The sequence below is a fragment of the Vigna unguiculata genome, chromosome 11 (assembly GCF_037176805.1).
Source record: "Vigna unguiculata cultivar grain cowpea cultivar isolate G323 ecotype 2 chromosome 11, ASM3717680v1, whole genome shotgun sequence".
Classification (NCBI taxonomy): domain Eukaryota; kingdom Viridiplantae; phylum Streptophyta; class Magnoliopsida; order Fabales; family Fabaceae; genus Vigna; species Vigna unguiculata.
Window position 1 is genome coordinate 46,001,465 of NC_140802.1, and position 19,445 is coordinate 46,020,909.

General features: G+C 31.1%; 2 protein-coding genes across 3 annotated transcripts; one reads left to right on the forward strand and one right to left on the reverse strand.

Annotated features, from left to right (window-relative positions):
- Positions 1–629: 629 nt before the first annotated feature.
- On the reverse strand, positions 630–4,250 carry TRO (histone H3K4 methyltransferase TRAUCO). Its single transcript, XM_028055279.2, has 2 exons — positions 3,123–4,250; positions 630–1,154 (listed from the first exon to the last, which is right to left on the reverse strand). The coding sequence occupies exons 1-2, from the start codon at positions 4,168–4,170 to the stop codon at positions 880–882; spliced, it is 1,323 nt and encodes a 440-aa protein (XP_027911080.1). The 5' UTR covers positions 4,171–4,250; the 3' UTR covers positions 630–879.
- Positions 4,251–10,165: 5,915 nt separating this feature from the next.
- NADK1 (NAD kinase 1) lies at positions 10,166–18,417 on the forward strand. 2 transcript variants are annotated; one of them, XM_028054960.2, is made up of 11 exons: positions 10,166–10,412; positions 11,017–11,167; positions 11,267–11,386; positions 12,217–12,401; positions 14,000–14,113; positions 14,261–14,355; positions 14,907–15,013; positions 15,200–15,273; positions 16,009–16,087; positions 16,231–16,538; positions 17,838–18,417. In XM_028054960.2, the coding sequence occupies exons 1-11, from the start codon at positions 10,386–10,388 to the stop codon at positions 18,144–18,146; spliced, it is 1,569 nt and encodes a 522-aa protein (XP_027910761.1). In that variant the 5' UTR covers positions 10,166–10,385; the 3' UTR covers positions 18,147–18,417. The 2 variants fall into 2 exon arrangements, with proteins under 2 accessions (XP_027910761.1, XP_085525289.1); XM_085669163.1 differs by having other exon boundaries at positions 10,210–10,412; positions 11,020–11,167.
- The last annotated feature ends 1,028 nt before the right edge of the window (positions 18,418–19,445 follow it).

Here is a 19,445-nt window from a genome sequence, read left to right on the forward strand (position 1 = left end):
GAAAAGTTCAATACCCAATTTAAAATGGAGGATCTACAAAAATAAAACTACTTCATTAGAATAGAAATAGCTTACTCAAATAAAGACATATTTATCTCTCAAACAAAAGTATATTCTTGATCATGTCTAAGAAACATGAAAGATTAACCGCAATAGTTCTTATAAAATAAAACCTTAAAATTGGAAGCTATGGGGACAATTCTATTGTGAATAAAGATCAATAGACTTGTAAGGGAGCTCATTTGTTTACCTCACACTAGACTAGACATAGTCTATGGACTTCTAAGGAAGCTCATTTGTTTACCTCACACTAGACTTGACATAGTCTATGTTGGAAGTGTAATTAGTCCTGTTCATGTCATCCAAGCGTGATCCAAAATAAAACATTTATAAGTTGTTAACAAAATCCTTTAATATTTGAAAACAAGTTTAGGAAGAGAATTATTGTTTAAGAGAAATGAAAACTAGGATTAGAAATACATATGAATGGGACTATGCAAATCTGTCACAAATGAGAAATCTATCTTAAGATATTGTTTGTTCTTGGGTGAAAATTTGATGACTAGGAAAGAAACAAAATGGTTTTGCAAGGTCTAAGACAAAAACTGAACTCAAAGCTATGACACATGTAGTGTATAAATTGTTATGACTGATAATTATTGGCATGTGAAGAGACACCGAGATAGATTGACACCATATGTAACTCGAATAGAAAAAATAAGGCAACACTAAAGAAAGTAAGAAACTACAGAATGTCTACTGGAACACGTACAAATTTTATGTACATCATGCGGCCAATTTCTCTCTTTCAGACGTTTACACCACCAATCTAACCATTCGTGAATCAGATTTTATAATTAGCAATAAGTGCAACACACGTCACTCTTTCTGGGGTTTCTTCTCATTAGATTCTCCATTTTCAACTCGATTGTCAAAACCGTGATAAGGAACTTCGATCATTGGCCTAGGAATTGGTCGTTCCTTGAAATCCTCGGGAAAACATTCAAAGTCAGGACCAAAGTTGAACTTAACCGTGCAGTTTGGTTCATTAGGTAGAGTAAACATTGATGCGGCAGGATAGTAACGACCACCGTGGAGATCCTTGAAAGCTACACCTTGGCATATGCCATTTTTAAAGAATGATATCTCGCTTCCTGCACACAATATAATATATGAAACTTAAAAATTGAACACATAAAATACAACATACAGTTCCCGCAAAAAAAAAACAATACAACAGTTAAGGGAATATGTTTGTACTATATGCAAGGGAACAACAATAATATCAAGCCCTTTTCTTACTTAGCAGACTCGGCTACATGGATCAAATAATGTCATCTCCTGTAGACGTGTACTACATGCAAGGGAGGCGGTTATTAAATGTCAACACTTTTTTCAATTAAGGGATAAGGAGCACAGCTAATGAAGGCCTCTAACAAAAGTTTATTAACTATCAGGTTTTCAAGGATTCATTGACAAGCACCCACCGGCACAAATTGTATTTAACTACCAGCAAAAATGCTTCACATATATTTACTATTCTACATTCTCACTTTCTCAGCCACTTCCAAACATTTCATAGGGGTAAGAAATTAGTGCATTTGGGAAAATTTCAATATAATCTCCATAATTACACTGTATTCACAAGCTCCTACTCGCCCATGGCCATGGTCTCCTTAACATCACAGCATGTATACTCACTTAAACCTCTAATCCATAAATTGTCAAACCATTAGTATTGTAAATATAGCATGGGTGACCTGGATAATGTTGACCCAGTTTTTTGGGTGCTTATCTTCAAAAAAAAATCCTCCAATTAACTTTTATAGAAGCTCTATATTTTGGGCATTTTACATTTAAAATAAAAAACTACATTCCTTATTAAAAGCTTTCTTAAATTGTATTTCATATTCCATCTTTTGAGAAGAAGAGAGTTCAAAAAAATTGGATCAGCATCAACATTAAAGAAGATTTCCAATATGGGGTAGGGATGGAAACTAGTAAGCTAACAAAAAAAAAAAAAGCATTGACCTACTTGTACAGAGTAATCTGAAATCAAGTTCCACCTATCTCACTGCCCAAGAATATCCTAGATGTGCATCCATATATAAGTCCCTATCCAAATTACAAAATATCCCACATCCACGATAAGTCCTATCAATAAGATTTGAACTTTGAAATATGAAATAACCCATAGTACTCAGGATTTGCCAGTATACTTTAAATTGTATTGAAAACAGTGTTCCACATGATTCATCAGAGTGGAAATGATGAAGGCACATGAGACTTTCCCCATTTTCCAATTCTGGTCATGCCACCAACACATGTTAACCAAGTTTTAGACGATTCTTAGGTGTTTCAACTTAGTTTTGTTACAAATAGAAAGAAAAAGAACACGAAAACCTTATTGTCATGTTCTACTCTCATCTCTGCCACATGTCTCTAGGTTGCAATGGGTGAAAATTTTGAACAAATACTCTCATCTCTGTTTCTGTCAAGTTTTTTTTTCAATGATCCCTCTCATCTGTATTATTCTCTTTGGAGGCTCTGATCTCTGTTTTATCAAACCTCAAACACTATTTCTAGACTCTTACATACAAACATTTTGCTTCTATTTCTCTAACAACTTTAGCATTTCTCAATTAAGTTTCACAAGATGGGTCCAAGTTTCCGTTAATGTTTTAATTATGTTCATTGTCCTATAAATCATTAACTTCCGTTGATTCGAGTTCTGCAGGTTCTTTTAGTCTATTCTACATATTTTAGCAGGGTTTCCAAGCCTATTAGCAGCTTCACCATTCATTACAAGTATATGGTACATCTTGGCAACATTCAGTTTCCCATACTTTGAAAATCTAGGCAGAAAATAGAACCAATAACAAAATCACAATAAAGTAATCGAGAAATACAAACAAGGTTGTCAGTCAAATTTTCTCCCTCCGCCCAAAAACATGAATAATTAACTAAGCCCTCAAACACTAAGAAAGCAACCACCAGGTATTTCAGTAGTATCTTAACTTAAAAAAATCACCAAGTGCAAATCTATCATTGAAGATTCAGTTTCCTAGCTGAAAAACGTAAATGAGAATCATGAAAACTAAATAACAAAGTTGAAAACTGACCAGGCACCACTTTGGGTGGATCTTCCTTAGCATCTTGAGCACAAACATATCGCTGGCCTTTATACCACACCAACTGAGGTGTATTGGGCGCATAATTTTTGCCATCAGGCAAATTGATGTAGAAACCAATAACATCCCCTTCCTTGTACCCTTCCTCTCCATACTTCTCCCTACTCGCCTTATGAATCTTACTCCCATCAATGTCCCGATAGCCAAAACTGTTCCCATCGTACCCAACCGGAGCCTGCAAATCACCCTTCTCAGTCGACCACCCAAGGCGCGTGTGCCCAGTCTCCCCCAACTTCACAACCCTAATCTCGAAGTACCACGCGCCTTCCACGACTCCGCGCGTTGCCCTCACCATTCTGTAACCCTTGGTGCTCCCCGCACTCATTCTGTCCTCGCTCAATTCCACCTTCTCTGCTTTGTAAACCTTCGACAGACAAATCTTCATCTCCGCCGTGTCGTCGCTCTTGTCGGGGAACCGCGGCACCGGCGTAATCAGCACGTTGTCCTCGCCGTTTGCATGGTTGTTGTTGTTGCCGTTGTTGTTATTGTTGCGGTTGTTTTTCTTCTTCCCCTTCCGCGTCGACTTCGTCGCCCACACGTTGTTGTTTTTCTTCTTCGATTTTTTCGCGTTCGGCGCCGAGCCGTTCGCTGCGGGAGTAGTCGCATTGTTGGCGCCCTCCGCCGTCGCTGGCACAGGCGAGTCCTCCTTCGCCGCCTCCGCCGTAATAGATGAGAGCTGCTTCTGTTTCTTCGGCGGCGGCTCCTCGTCAGAAGCGTCGCCTTCTTCGCGGCCGGATTTCGGGGACTTTTTGGATCCGTCGGAGGCGGCCTCCTCGTCTGAGAGTTCGTCGGACGGGTCAGGCTCCGATCGCGCGTCGTTAGGTTGCTCGGTTGGGGTATCAGAGGGCGTGCTGGTTGTGGCAGGAGGAGCTTCCGGTGATTCGGAGTCTGTGGCTAGGGCGGTGGTGGCGGTGGTGGGTGGTGGCACCTCGTCCTCTTCATCTTCCTCATCTTTGTAAGTGGCTTGTAAGCTATCCATGACTAGGGTTTGATTTAACGGTGAGAATGAATGGGAGAGCGGAAAAGGGAAGCTCCGACAAGCTCTCAGAAAAGCGTATGTAGTAAAATAGAAGAAAGTGAAAGTAGAGAATAGTGAACTACGACCCAATCAATGACTTTGGGCTTCCTAAGGCCCAATCAGGCCCAGAACAAGGCCTCTGAGTATGGGTTATTTCTTTCTGCACTCCCACTCCACAATTTCAACCTGTACCCTAATGCGAGTTTTAGTCTAATCAAACAATGACATAGGAGTTCGAGAAGTAGATTTTGAATAAGAAAAACAAAAATTATTCATATGCAGTCATATTGTGTCTTTCATTGCTAAAAACAATTATAATATTGATTAAAATATTTGTATAAAATATTGGTTTAACAGTATTATATTAAAGTGATTAAATGTTATACACAATAGATTTGACAAGAGATTATTGTGACTATATTAATATTTATTATTGTGACAAGCTATTAGGTAATATAAGTTTATGGATGATTAAATTAGTTGATTACTTAATGATATTAATTAGATGATTAACAAGATGTTTGACTTTTGTGTGTATGATATTTGTAAATAATATTAATTTTATGTTTGTGCAATTTGTGTTATCTTTAACATGTGATGACAGTGTGTTACGCAACAAAAGCAAAAAAAAAATTAGATAGAAGTATTCAAAATACTATGGAAAAGAATAATATTTTGTGTAAATGTATGTCTGTCCATGTAAAAAAATGACATAAATATACTTAAATATAAATGTAACAATGTGTAAATGCACGATGGATGAGTAGATAGAGTGTAAATAGAAATTAAATAAGATTAAATTTAATTTTGGTCCCTTAACTGTTATTAAACATGTAATTTTTTTTAAAATTTTAGACTAATTTAGTTTTCTTTCTTAAAAATACATTAATTTAATTATTTGAAAAAAATTGTTAAGTTTATTTGAGATTCGAATGTTTTTTTGATTATCATTGGAGTATAACCAAAACCATGTTTAACTCTTTTAAATATCAGTGATAAAGTTTTTAAAACTAAAATATTTTGTGTATATGCGGGTACATGCATGTCCATGTGAAAAAGATGACAATTTTTTTTAAAAAATTTTATATAAACATACTTAAATGCACGATGGATGAGTAAATAAAGTGTAAATAGAAATTAAATGAGATTAAATTTAATTTTGACCCCTTAATTGTTATTAAATATTATAATTATTTTTTTTGGTTAAAATTTTGCACTAATTTAGTTTTTTTTTTTAAATGCATGAATTTAATTATTTAAAAAAAATTGTTAAATTCATTTGAGGTTCAAATATGTTTCTTGGCTAAAATTGGAGTATATCCAAAAACATGTTTAACCCTACTAAATATTAATAATGAAATTTTTAAAACTAAAATTAAACCGTTTCTTTTACAAGATATGTCATTTCAAAACTCGTAAGATAATTCTTAAAAATAAATAAATAAATCACATAAAAAATATAAGAGGGAAAAGAGAATGAGAGAATGTATTGTCCATAAGCATTTTAGCTCCGTCACGATTTTGTCTTTAAAAGACATTTCAAATGATGGAAGGAGGTAGGAGTATTTAAACTTTGCTTGACCTCAACTTTTAAGCGATGTGGAACTTATTGGGTGTACCGAATATATATATATATATATATATATATATATATATATATATATATATATATATATATTCTATGTTAAGATTTTAGGGATTTACAATAAGCTCTTTACTTAACTTTTTCTTTTGACTTAAACCTGCTGCTGTGCAATTACAGTTTCGTCCATATGAGTTGATTTTAGTTTATAAATTGATTTGTGCAGAGCTGATGTAACTAATACGCGTAAAATTCAATTCAACAATTGTCTGAAAAGTTGAACCCACTTAATGTGTTCACTATTTAGTTGAATTTCCAGAATAAGTCATGGACGAACAGTTTTGTTATGGCTCAGAGTAATATTAATAATTATTTCACTATTTTATTAAAAAAAAACCCTGTAAATGTTTAAAAAAAATAAAGCATTAATTTAATGTCTAAAAAGATAAAATGAATGAACGAGGGGTTGTTTGGTTGACTAGAGAATCTGGGAAGGAGTGACTGAGTCTGAGTCTGATTATATTGAAAAAGTATAGAAATGTGTGAACTCCATAAATGGTATGAAGAATTTTTTTTGTTCAAAATTTTGTTTTTTCAATAACAAAGAAATAAAATCAGTCAATAAATAATAAGAATAAAGTAAAACTCTGTAACAAAAATATTTTATCTAATTAAATTAAATTATTTTATTACTTTCAATTATTTATTTCTCCAATGATGGAGAGTGGTCTTACATTTATTGCCAACCATGACCAAATGTGGGAGAAAATGGAAAAGGTTGACAGAAGTTGTGAGAAAACATTAATTGTTTGTTATAATTAATATCTCAAAAGAATGTGAAAATTTCCATTTTTGTGATTTTTAATTTTTTAGTCTAGAAGACAAAGATGTCAATTTTTTTTTCAAATTACATAGTTTGAACAAATTATATAACAAACATGTTAGGTTGGGTTGGGTAGTTGGTGTGGTTTGGTTGACTATAAATGCGTGAATTGCGTTTTGCGCGTAAACTCCACTTTTCTCTTTATTTATTTTTTTCCTTTTTTTTCAAATCAAATGTTATATTAATAGAAATAAAAAAGAAATACAGAGAAAAAAAATCCACTCCACTATTTATAAAAAATAATAAAATAATTGATAATATCACATTAATATAATATAATATAATATAATATAATATTATATATATATATATATATATAAATAAAGTAATATTAATTGTACCGAGTAGTTTGTTTGTGAGTAATTAATATTGGTAAAGGAAAACTTGATATATCCACTTTAATAAGTTTCTTTCCAAATCCTTTAAATTTTAATAGCAGCTTAATAGAAAGAAAAAAGAGATAATTGATATTATAGTTTAAATAATTTTTTATTAATCATTGTGCTTCCTCTAAAAGGAAAAATAGAAACTTTTTTAATAAATTTATTCATCAAAACTCGTGGTATATTTAGTAGAATAACTATGAAGCAAAATAAAATGAAATTATTTATAATATAATTAAAAAAAATCCTACATCAGTTTATCTAAAAATAATTTAATTGTTGTGCTAATTTTTATTTTTTGATTGTTATTAAAGAAAAAGGTCACATATGTATTTATACTAATTACTATTATATATAAACTAATGTGACTGACTTCTATAATAGTTAATTTTAAAATTACATGATATTTTTTTATTGACTTATGTAAAATTTATATACTAATATTGTAGAAAAACTGAACTTATTCGTTTATTAATGTCTTTCATATATTCTAACATTATATACTATACTCTAAAAATAGTTTATGCCCAAATAAAATTAAATTTTATGCTTTTATTTCTGTTTTGATTAAATAAATACGTGGGTATATTTTGAATATTCTCTTTGATGTATGTAATTGAACAATCCCATAGAATTGTATTTTTTTATGGTGATGTTTTAGATTGATGTGATTGAAAATGGTTTAAATGGTAATTTATTTGACCAAAGTATAGTGTGTCTATTAAGTAGTTAGATTATTAATGGAAAAAAGATGTTTTATATTTAATAACTTCAAAATCACTTATATATAAAGAAGATTTTTAGGTTTGAAATTCATTAAAATTCATGTATAAACAAAGTTAGACACATGATAAATGATTCTCGATACTAATAAGTCACTCATCATTTAAAAGTTAAATTTAAACGTATTTTATATTTTTTTTTTCTTTTTCTATTCTCTAATATACTTTTAAAGATAAAATTTCGACAGGACAAACAATATATAAAAAAATATCATTTTATTTGAGTGATTCGATACACATTCTCCATATATGTTTTTAAAAAGTCACTAAGTCATAAATTTAAAATTTTTAATATTTGTATAAACCTCAAGTAATTTTGATTTCATGTTTATTCTAATAACTTTCAAATTTTAAATTCCTAATGTACATAATATTAATTTATCTTTATAATTTGACATGCATAAATATTATAATTATCATCTCTTGCGGATTTATTTTTAGAAACACAAAAATATTTTTATTATAATTTTTAAATATTCTGAATATTAATTATAAATTTATAACTTTGGGAATAAATTTTCATCCCCATGAACATCTCGACTTACTTCTAAAAAACGACATTCAATTCAGTATTTATTTCAGAATAAAATGCAATTCATACAAATAAATAAATAAATTTCATGAATGATATTTATGAAAATGAAGTTTTTAAAATTCTTTTATTAATGATTGGGAAATAACTTTTCCTTCACGATAAAAGATTTTCATGAATGATATTTTAAAGAATCAGAATGTCAATTTATTCCATGCTTATTGGGAAGAATGATTTTTTCAGTGCAAGATCCTCAACATACTTTTAATAATGATATTCTTAAAATTATTTTATGCTTATGCAAATGAATGATTCTTCCTTTACAAAATCCTCCTCAACAAAATTATCACTTATAAAAAGTAAATAATCTCTAATGGCATATAATAATGCCGAGGTACCAAACAAAAATTGTTTTAAAATATTTAAAAATATTTAAATAGTACAAATTGAATTTCATAATTGTCTTAAGATTTTAAGAAATAAAAAAGGAAAAGAAGGTTCCTAATGATGTGATAGGACTTAGCTACACACAACATCATGCAATAACATAGATTCATTAATAATTTTAGTTAAAGAAGAAAGGTATTTGATTTTATCATTCATTAATGTAGTGGGTTTGTGGTCCTCATTTCCAAAATGTCATTAATTCCTCAAAATGATTAATGAATAAAAATAAATTATATATATATATATATATATATATATATATATATATATATATAAAGTGTATATAAGTCTTTATTTTAAACTATTAAGTTACAATTGTACAAATATATTTTTTAAATATATTTTTATTTTCAACTATTAAGTTACAATTGTACAAATATATTTTTTAAATATATGTTAAATATACATGATTTATTTCACTTTGACCTCATCTTATTTTAATTGGTCTGACTTGGAGATGAATCGGTCCATAAATATTGAATGTTAGATATTCAGGATTTTTTTTGTTTATATTTATGTTCTAAATGTATCTTATTTATATTTTTTAAATTAAAATAATTATTTTAGTAATTATATTTTTAGTAATTATTTTCTAAATTTAATTACTTTTTTATTTAATCACTTCTATACATTTATTGAATTTTTTCAATTATAAAATCATTTACAAACTAAAAACATCTATTTACAATAAAATTATAAAAAAATTATATTTACAATAAAATTATAAAAAAAAATATGTGATGCATATGTTCTCACTAATAAATATCAAAGTGATTAATAGAATAATAAGTTTTTTTTTTTCATTTTTCATTACTAATATTTTAATTGGAAAGGTGCAAAAATTGGTCAAAATTTAATTTTAGTCTTTATATTAAGTATTTATATATTTGGCCAATCTACCTTTAAATAATTGAAGTTCTTAAAATTGACACCAATCATCAGTCTAATTCTTAAGTATAAGTTAAATTATTTCAATTTAACAACCAATCTTAATTTAATATATAATAAGCATTAGTCCAAAAGACTAAATAATTTTTTTTTGTGTGAAGAAGACTAAATTTATTGACTCGTACAAACTTGACTATAGACGAAGCAATTATTACTATTATTATTTTTATTCACAATATCAAGAATTGAATGAACTGATAATATTAATAAAAGAAATAAAATTAATATGCATGTTAATATGGAAGCACAGATTAATTAATTATTAATTAACTAATTAATTGCATTGCTATACTCACAAAATATTATCTATCTGTAGAGAGGAATTAATTAGTCTTGTAGTAATTAACTTATAAGAAAAAGAAGAAAAAAACAAAACAAAAACCTGAAAACCCCACTGTTTCTGGGTTGTTCGAAATTTGAACAAAAAGTTTAATCTATTATACAGAAACAGCATGTGCCATGCGTTGCGTTGAGTTGTATATATATGAATATAAGTAAACAAATTTGAAGGTCAAAATTCTTCAGACACTTTGGATTGTATTGTGTTGGAGCAGAAACGAGACAAAGGGATCCCAATTATTCGTCTTCCTTTGTTCTCTGTCTTCTCCATTTCCCTCTAATGGCTCCAAACAAGCTCAATTCATCGGTAATTTAATTTCTATCTTCGTTAATTTTTCATAATCTTCTTAATTTCAGCTTCAATTATGTTTTTTTCCTTTGTCTTTTAATCTTAATTGTTGGTTGGTTCGCGTCATGAATTGATAGGGTTTTTCTTCGCTGGCAAGTTTGCTCATTAGGATGCTTTGTTTTGTGTTTATTTTGAGGTTTGGAGTTGTGTTCCTGGAATCTGGGAGCCGGGGAATCCTTTACTGTTACAATTGGCTACAATTTTCAAACTATTGCTTTTAAGGAAAATGAAAGTGGGGGTGTCCAAAAATGAGTTAGAGTCAAAATTGGCCTTGATTTCCTTCATTACTTGTAGGATCAGCGTCTAGTGGGATTGCTTGTGTTAACAAAATTTATTGATTGTTAGGTGGGATTAGTTGTAAACCACTACTCTTCATGGCAGTCTGTGCTACCTTTATATCTCTCTGACACTGAGATGTATCTGCCAATATGAATACCTACTGGTCATTTGCATGTTCATGCTTATAATCAAACAAAGCACGACCGAAGTTCACATATATCAGAATTTGTGACAAGTGTATACTTCTTGTTTTTGTGACTTTTGCCTGATTTACTTTATGCAGCAGGGAAAGACTAGCATGTCATGTTCACAGGCTGAGAATGGTTTTGTCAATTCCTTTTCTCTATTTCCTGAGAAAGCAGTGGAAGAGATTCTTCAATCTCCCATCCAGGGATCGGATGACCATCTTATAGAGTTCTCTGAAGCTTTAAGAAGTATGATCGTATTCTGTTCAAATTATTAATATCAACTGCAACAAGACATGATCTTGATGCAAAGATCTTTGTCCTTATTTTGTCTTGAACTCCTTCTAGCTGTTGCAAAGGCTCTCAGGCAAGTTGCTGAAGGGAAAGCTTCTGCTCAAGCTGAGGCTGCTGAATGGAAACGTAAATTTGAGCTGGAGAGGGATCGGAATCTGAAGTTTGAACATACAGGTTCTAATAACTGAATAACTACAAGATGAAGAGTCTTTATTTTTAAATTTTCCATTCTGTTGTGGTTGTTATTGGAAAAGGAAAATAAACTATCTGTTTTTGACTTAACTGTGATCATGCTCTCTTATACTTGTTGATTTATGAACAATTTATTTCTTTTTTGTCAATTCTATTCTCGTATTTCAGTTACTTTCATTGTATGTTACTTTTTATTATCCCTTTTCATACCACTCATCTTATCCAAATTTGCTGTCTCAAGTATTTGTTCTATGCAATGGAATTTCTGTCTTTTACTGATTGGAATTCAAGTTAGGTGTATGTGCTGTTTAGAAGTGATGAAGCGTACTTTTATTTTCTCGAAGAGAGTACTTTTCCGGTTTCATTTTTTGTTCTTGTATGTTTTTACGGTTGAAATCTTTTGCTAAATATGTAGCTTTGTTCATTGCATGTTTTCAGTGTGTGTTCATGGTCATTCAACTGATGAAAATATAATACCCCTATTTTCGTAAAGTTGCAAAAAAGTTAGTTTGATGATCTCAATCTTGACCTCAAGGAAGTAAACAATTAAATATTTTGGATGTTAAGATGTACCTTCTAAGCTTCTGACATCTACGAAGGTCCCACCGGCAATACTGAACGTTTTTTAAGATATGGTGATTGAAGCATTAAAGTGAATGCTAGAATTTTCTATTTTTCCATGTCTTCTATATTTATGTTTCCATGTGGCCTATTTCATTATGTAGTTTCTATCTCTTCAGCTAAGTGGTGTTCTATCTATATCTCAACTTTGGAAGTTTGTAATTTCTGATTGCTGTTTGTTTTTATTGCAGAAAAATCATGTTTTGAGCATCAGGTTGATCTTGATGATATGAGGACAAATAGCCCTGCCAAACAACCTACATCGTGTAATGTAGCTAATGGACAGTCTGGAAAATGTTGTTCGAGGAATGGTATTTGCTCGCATGAGGTTCTTAAGGATGGAACACCCACTTCTGATTCCAAAATAGTCAAAAAGGTATTTTATAATTCCGTGATCGAAACAAATTGGGCTATATGATCAACCCGACACAGTCGGGTGTCCTGTTGATATTTTATATTTTGAAATATTTGTGTCTCAGTGCAAGTGTTTGTCTAGCCTTATATTTTTTTACATTTCTCATGTTCAAACATCCATAAGACTGAACAGATTATGATTCTTCAGAACAGCACAAGCTGTTGAGCCTTTACATTCAAATGACAACTGGGTTAACTATGTTATTACTGGTGTATAATTAGGGAAATTACTACTAAATTTTTTTGTGCACCTTTTTCCATGACATCATGCAAGTACCATCACCACATGTTTTACAAAATTTGTCCTACCAGTAACTAATTCATATCCGAGTAGTTTTCTATTTGTAGTGTGTCAGTTAATCTTAACATTACAAACCCAACCTTAACTAAACAACAAGAAAACCTTGTCTGACTGAGATTCGCTACATATAAATCACACAACGTCTTTTGGCTTTGCTAAAAGTCAGAGCTTCAAGACTACTATCTATCTTTAGATCTCCTTTGACAATTTATTCCAAGCTCCTTTTTCATCTCCTCCTCTGTACAGGACTAAAAATTGTGCCATATACTCTTCTTGCCAGTGCCACTCATGGCCAATTTTGTGCATGTCCAAACCGGCTTAAATCGGTTTTCTATCATCTTTTCCTCAATCAGTGGCTACACCATTCTTTTCTTGTATATAACCACCTGACCTTTCTTGTGTGGCCACACATCCATCTTAATATTCTCATTTATGCTACTTTCACCTTCCTCTTATTTTGTCCCTTTAAAGTCCGACACTTACTATCATATAATATAGTCAGACCTATAGCAATGCAAAAGCAGCTTGCCATTGAGTTCAGTCGGGACTTTGTGATCACAGTAACCCTTGATGCTGATAGAACATAAATTTAAATATCAGAATATCAGAGAATGTATGTGGAATTTTTATTATTGTTTAAATACTATATTCCAATCATTCAACAATAACAGAATTAGTAAATAAGTCCCAACATAAAAGCTGCACTGTAAGGAATGGAGGGATGCTAGAAGGACTTGCAGTCGTAATTTCATTCCTGCCATTGCACCTGAGAAGGAAGGGAATACTCAGAAAGGGTTTGAGAAACAGAGAGAAATCTGAGAGGAGAGAGAATTACCACAATTTGCCTACCTAACAAAATCTTGTACCGTGATATTTGGTATTCTCTTTCTGTTACTCTTCCTTGGCTCCACAATTTTCGAATTGGTTGCCACTTGTCCTCCCTTTGTAACTAATTTGGGATTTGTCTTTTTGTGCATAGACCTTCCATGTCATCAGTCTTGTTTTTCTTCCTTCAGATGCCTCTTTCTCTATTTTATGCATCCCACAAGTATCTTGCGATTGACATCCTCATTAATTTCTACATGATTTTGTATTATTTATTCCATATATTTAAACTTAAAAGTCTGTGCTAAGGCACCTTCTTCTATTTTTACTTACAAATAATATTCTTTTATCTCCTACTAAATTTGCAATTCATAAGCTTCGCTTAGTTGCTGCTTAAGCTAATTAGTCTTAATTTATTTCTTTATTCTGAGCAGGCTTCATTTAAACTTTCATGGTTCTGCAAAGATGATCAAAGTGACCAGTACAAACATGACATTGTCTCTTTTGAAAGAGGAAATATAACCACTGCTCAGCGCAGTAGTAAGCAGGTGTTTCTTGTTGTGGGCGATTTGATTTTATTGCTCTTGTGACCGATAATCTTGTCTCCTTTTTTCTAAACTTTGTTGTAATGCTAATTGTAAATTTACAATGGCTATACTTGTATATTGTCTAATTCAGAAGTTTATTTATTTCAGATCTCTTTGAAGTGGCAATCATGCCCACAGACAGTGCTCATATTGACCAAACCAAACTCAGTTTCAGTTCAAATTCTGTGTTCTGAAATGGTTAGGTATGAACTCTAATATATTGTTTGTTTTAACGTTTGGTTCTCCCAAAGTTGGGTTTTCCTTAATACAATACTGATTTTAGATTGAAACTCTTCATGAAAGTAAGGATTATGCTGATATGGAAATTAATTTTGATCATAGATCTCAACTCATTTTACATTTTTATACAAAACTTGATACATTTGATGGTGTCTGTCATTCATATTTATGCACATGAAAATGTGATAGTCTTAACTTTCAATCATAATGGATGGTTAAGATTCCATTCTCTCACTAGATTCGTGCAAAATATAAGTTAGCCTAACTTTTCAATTCATTTTTGTGAGTTTGATGTGACTAAGTGAAGATTGTTTATTTTCAAGTTTAACTCCAATTCTCATTATGTAGTATTATTTACATCTATCCTGTACCTTTTTAGCCTTCGATGTATTTGTCTTTGGTTCAAGTGAATAACCAGTTATACAGAACGGAAACTTTATTTTGATTTTAGCATTTCAGCTCATGGCAAACCTTCATTTAAATCTACTGTGTGCTTCTTTTTTATCATTCCCAGATGGTTGAGGCAACAAAAGAATCTACACATCTATGTAGAACCACGTGTCAGGGTTGAGCTTTTGGCAGAATCATCATACTTTAACTTTGTAGAAACCTGGAATGATGGTAAGCAATTAAATTCATAAAAGGACAGTTTTCACTTAATCGCCTTCACAAAATTTTCTGGCTTGTACACCAAGGTGTGTGTGTGTGTTCATACAATATATCCTTTATTATTATTTTCATAAACTATTTTGCATACTTTATTTTTCTGAAAATTATAATTATTTGAACAATGACATTTTTTTGTAGACGAGGAAGTTTTGAGGCTGCACACTAAGGTTGACCTCGTGGTAACTCTTGGTGGAGATGGTACTGTTCTATGGGTACGTGAGATCAATTTAAATTAATTTGCCATTGTATAAAAGCAGCACAGATTTCTAATACACATTCAAGCTATTAATTTGCTTTATTTTGTCTCGGGAAAAAACTATTTCTGATCCAAATCTAGAAAGGTTCACTTTTCAAAGTGAAACCTGTCAACTTTGTCACATAAAATATGATTAGAAGCCAGAAATTATTTGCCTAAAATTTAACCAACAGGCATTGTGAACCAAAGAAACTCTTGGATTTCCAGTATTTTATCCATATTACTAATGTTGAAGTTTAAGCACTTCTTCAGTTGCTGATTTTTTAGTTTATTATTATTAGTAGTAATAGTATATATTTCTTGATGGTTTATTTTTGTGAATGATTCTATGCATCGAGACAGTTTCGAGGGAAAGATATCATGTTGAGGTAAATCTGAATAGGTATTTACATAGTGTACTAAATCACTAAAAAACTTTTTCATCCTAAGAGTATAAATTTCATTTAATTAATTACTGATCTTGGATTTGCGTAACTTTTCCTTTTGGATTGAGTTTTCTAAGAATATGATGACTGTTACACTCAGGATGGGGTATCTTTAGTACTATTAATCTCTGGCAATGGATTATTCATTCTTAAAGAGTTTAGTAAATAGATATGATACTTGGTTTTACTTTACCTGTCATATTATTTGTTGTATATTGGTTTGCTTAGGGACATTGATTAATAATGATCATGTACTAAATGTGCAGGCAGCATCTATGTTCAAAGGGCCAGTGCCTCCCATTGTCCCTTTTTCTTTAGGGTCTCTTGGCTTTATGACCCCTTTCTGTATCCTGCAACTTTTATTTACATATATTATTTAGAAGATAGATCAAGATACTAACAGAGTAACTTATTTTGTCCCTCCGGACCTTTTTATTATAGTATCTGTTTTCATTTCTAATTGGAAACTGGACTTAACCATCCTTCAGATAGTGAACATTACAAAGAATGCCTTGAATCAATTTTAAAGGGCCCCATTAGTATCACATTACGGCATCGTTTACAATGTCATGTTATACGAGAAGCAGCTAAAAATGAATATGAAACTGAAGAACCTATGCTTGTTCTAAATGAGGTTACAATTGATCGTGGAATATCTTCTTTCCTCACAAATTTGGAATGCTACTGTGACGACTCCTTTGTCACGTGTGTGCAAGGGGATGGATTAATCCTATCCACTACATCTGGCAGTACAGCATATTCTTTAGCAGCTGGAGGATCAATGGTTCATCCACAGGTACTTTGATGAATAGCTTCTTATTCGTATGGCTTGACTGCATAGTTTAATTTTTTTTTTCTTCTCTGGTAGTGTTTCATCTCGATCGATAAAGATAATATTTTACAATGGAAATTTTGGTCAATCCTTCTCATAAATTAAAGTTTTTTCTCGGCCTTAAAATAGACAATGAATGTAAAATATTTACGACAAATGTTATTAAGGTTGAAGCCATAGATTTTCTGCTTCCTTTGTGATACATGGTATGGTGATTATCCAAAAGAAATAAATCCTTGTGATTTTAGTGGGACTTGACTGTGAAATGAATTTTACAATAGTACCTTTGATTTGCTCAAGCTTTTAGGGGAGCTCAGTGCAATGAATTTCAGTTTTGGGAGGGAATTATGTAGTGCCAGTATGCCACTTGTTTCAGAGGAAATTATTGAAGGTTGTTATAGTCTCCCGAATATTTCTAGAATTGTTAACTGAGGGAAAAATAAGCAATTTGGAAGAAACAGTTGTAGATAAATGAACACTGTGTTTTACTTGGACTACCTTCCAATCGACTCTTCCCATGGTGTGAAAAATGTAAATTTGAAAATTGGGAGAATAAAATTGAATTTGAAAATAAGCAAACTTTATTTGATTGATTTTCTATTTTTCTGAATTAAGTGTCTCAAACAAGTCAAAACTAGAGAATGAAAGTAGAATTCCTTTGTGAACCAATTGCATTTAAATAACATCTACTAAATGCCAGTTCACTAAAAAGGTATCTTCAATGTCTCGGAATGAAATCAGCTATATTTGTTGAACTGCCATAGAAATCTACTCTGTTTGAAGTCACATTCACATTAATCTTACTGTTCCAATGACATCATCACGAAGCTAATCGATTTATTTCATTTTAAGATTAACTATGTTTTTGGTCACCAAGTGATTTGATTTTTGTCTATCTCAAACTTTGATCCTGTTAGGACTTCATCCTTAATAAATGCATGGACGCAGTTCTCCTGACCCAACCCAACGGTGTTAACTGTTAATCATGCTAACCTTTTAAAACGTTGACTGAAGAGGAACTTGCGGATTGCTTTTAATATATGGTTTGTCGTTTGTCATGTCAGAAAACAGTTAACGCTGTTAGACGAAAAGAATTTCATCCATACATTTAGGGACCTAACAGGATCAGATAGGAACAAAAGTCAAAATTGTGTCATAATTTAAGGACGAAAAACATAGTTAAACCTTCAATTTACTTGTCTAGAACTAAATATAAATATAATCATTCTCCACCTCCATCTGAAACTGAGTCTTGAATTGCAGGTTCCAGGTATTTTATTCACCCCAATATGCCCACACTCTCTATCTTTTAGGCCAATGATATTTCCAGAGCATGTGACTTTGAGGGTGCAAGTACCATTCAACAGCAGAAGCCCTGCATGGGCATCATTTGATGGAAAAGACAGGAAGCAATTAGCACCTGGAGATGCACTGGTTTGTAGCATGGCTCCATGGCCTGTTCCTACGGCTTGTTTGGATGATTCTACAAATGATTTCTTGCGCAGCATTCATGAAGGTCTCCATTGGAATTTGAGAAAAACACAATCATTTGATGGCCCTAGAGAAACATGACATAATCTCTTTATCCATCTTTCTTAGTGAACCTGTAGAGAGCATTGTAGTTGGAAACTGGCTAGTTTCTTCATCAGCAATATCTAGAAGCAACTTCAATTTTAGTTCCTTTTCTATAGTTATATATAGTTATAGTTTAGAGTAAATTATTCCCCTCTTACACCTTATCCTCTCTTATTTTATGATGTATGTATACTCACTCCCCTTGAGAAAGAGATGAATATGGATTATTCTTCAGTTCATTTAAATACGAATAAACCTTTTAGTAATAGCTGATGGATATTTTGCCAAAGTATTTTTCAATGATGGTTTTTATTTGCCACCACTTTTAGTAGGAAGAGAAATTGGGTAGACAGAAATTAAAAAAAAAATGAAAGAAAATTGGTGACGTATAAAATGTAAATTAAAGGAATTTGGTTGAAAAATTAGAAGAAAAAAGAGAGGAAAGATGGATATAACCAGATGAAAATTAAAGTCGAAAAATACATCTGAGAATTACTCTATTTTCATTAACTTTTACTTTCATTTTACCAAATAATTAAATATTATTTTCATCACTCTTATTTTCGTTATTTTACCTTATCTTTTTCATCCAACTAACTTCTTAGTTTTTTGAAAGGCACAAAATTGATTTTAAGTCTGTATAACAATGAGTGAATAAATATAAAAACTTATCTCCGAACCCTTAAAATGTTCAAAATTAGTCAACAATTAAATGAAAGGATACTATAATTAAATAAATTAATATATTAGATAAAAATATATACTATAAAAACGTTTTAAATGTTATTTTTTCGCAATACATTTTCGAAATCAATATATCACTTCTGTACTAAAATGCAATTACCAAAATATACTTTTGTGACTGATAAAAGTGAAATAAAATGAGGAAGAGGGAGACAGCATATAGCAGCTATAATAAAGTGTTTATGAATTCTCAATGGACATTCACAGAGAAGAAGAAAAATATAGTTTTTTTTTAGTTAAATAAATTTAAATATTTTTACTTTTGAAAAAGCAAACGATATAATTATATTTTTAATTTGTGGTAGACAAAGTTAATTTTAATTTATTAAAAAAGTTCAATTTAATTTTCTTTTTTTAGTGAATATTTATTAAGCAATAGATGAAAATAGAACATTAAGTGGAGCTTTTTAAGACTACTCTAAATATCCACTTATAGAAACTCGTATATATAATTTAAAATTAGAAAATACATTGATTTAAACAAAAAATACAAACATTTTAGGCTATTTCGGAGATATATAATAACTCTAAAAAGTGACTTTCAAAAAATGT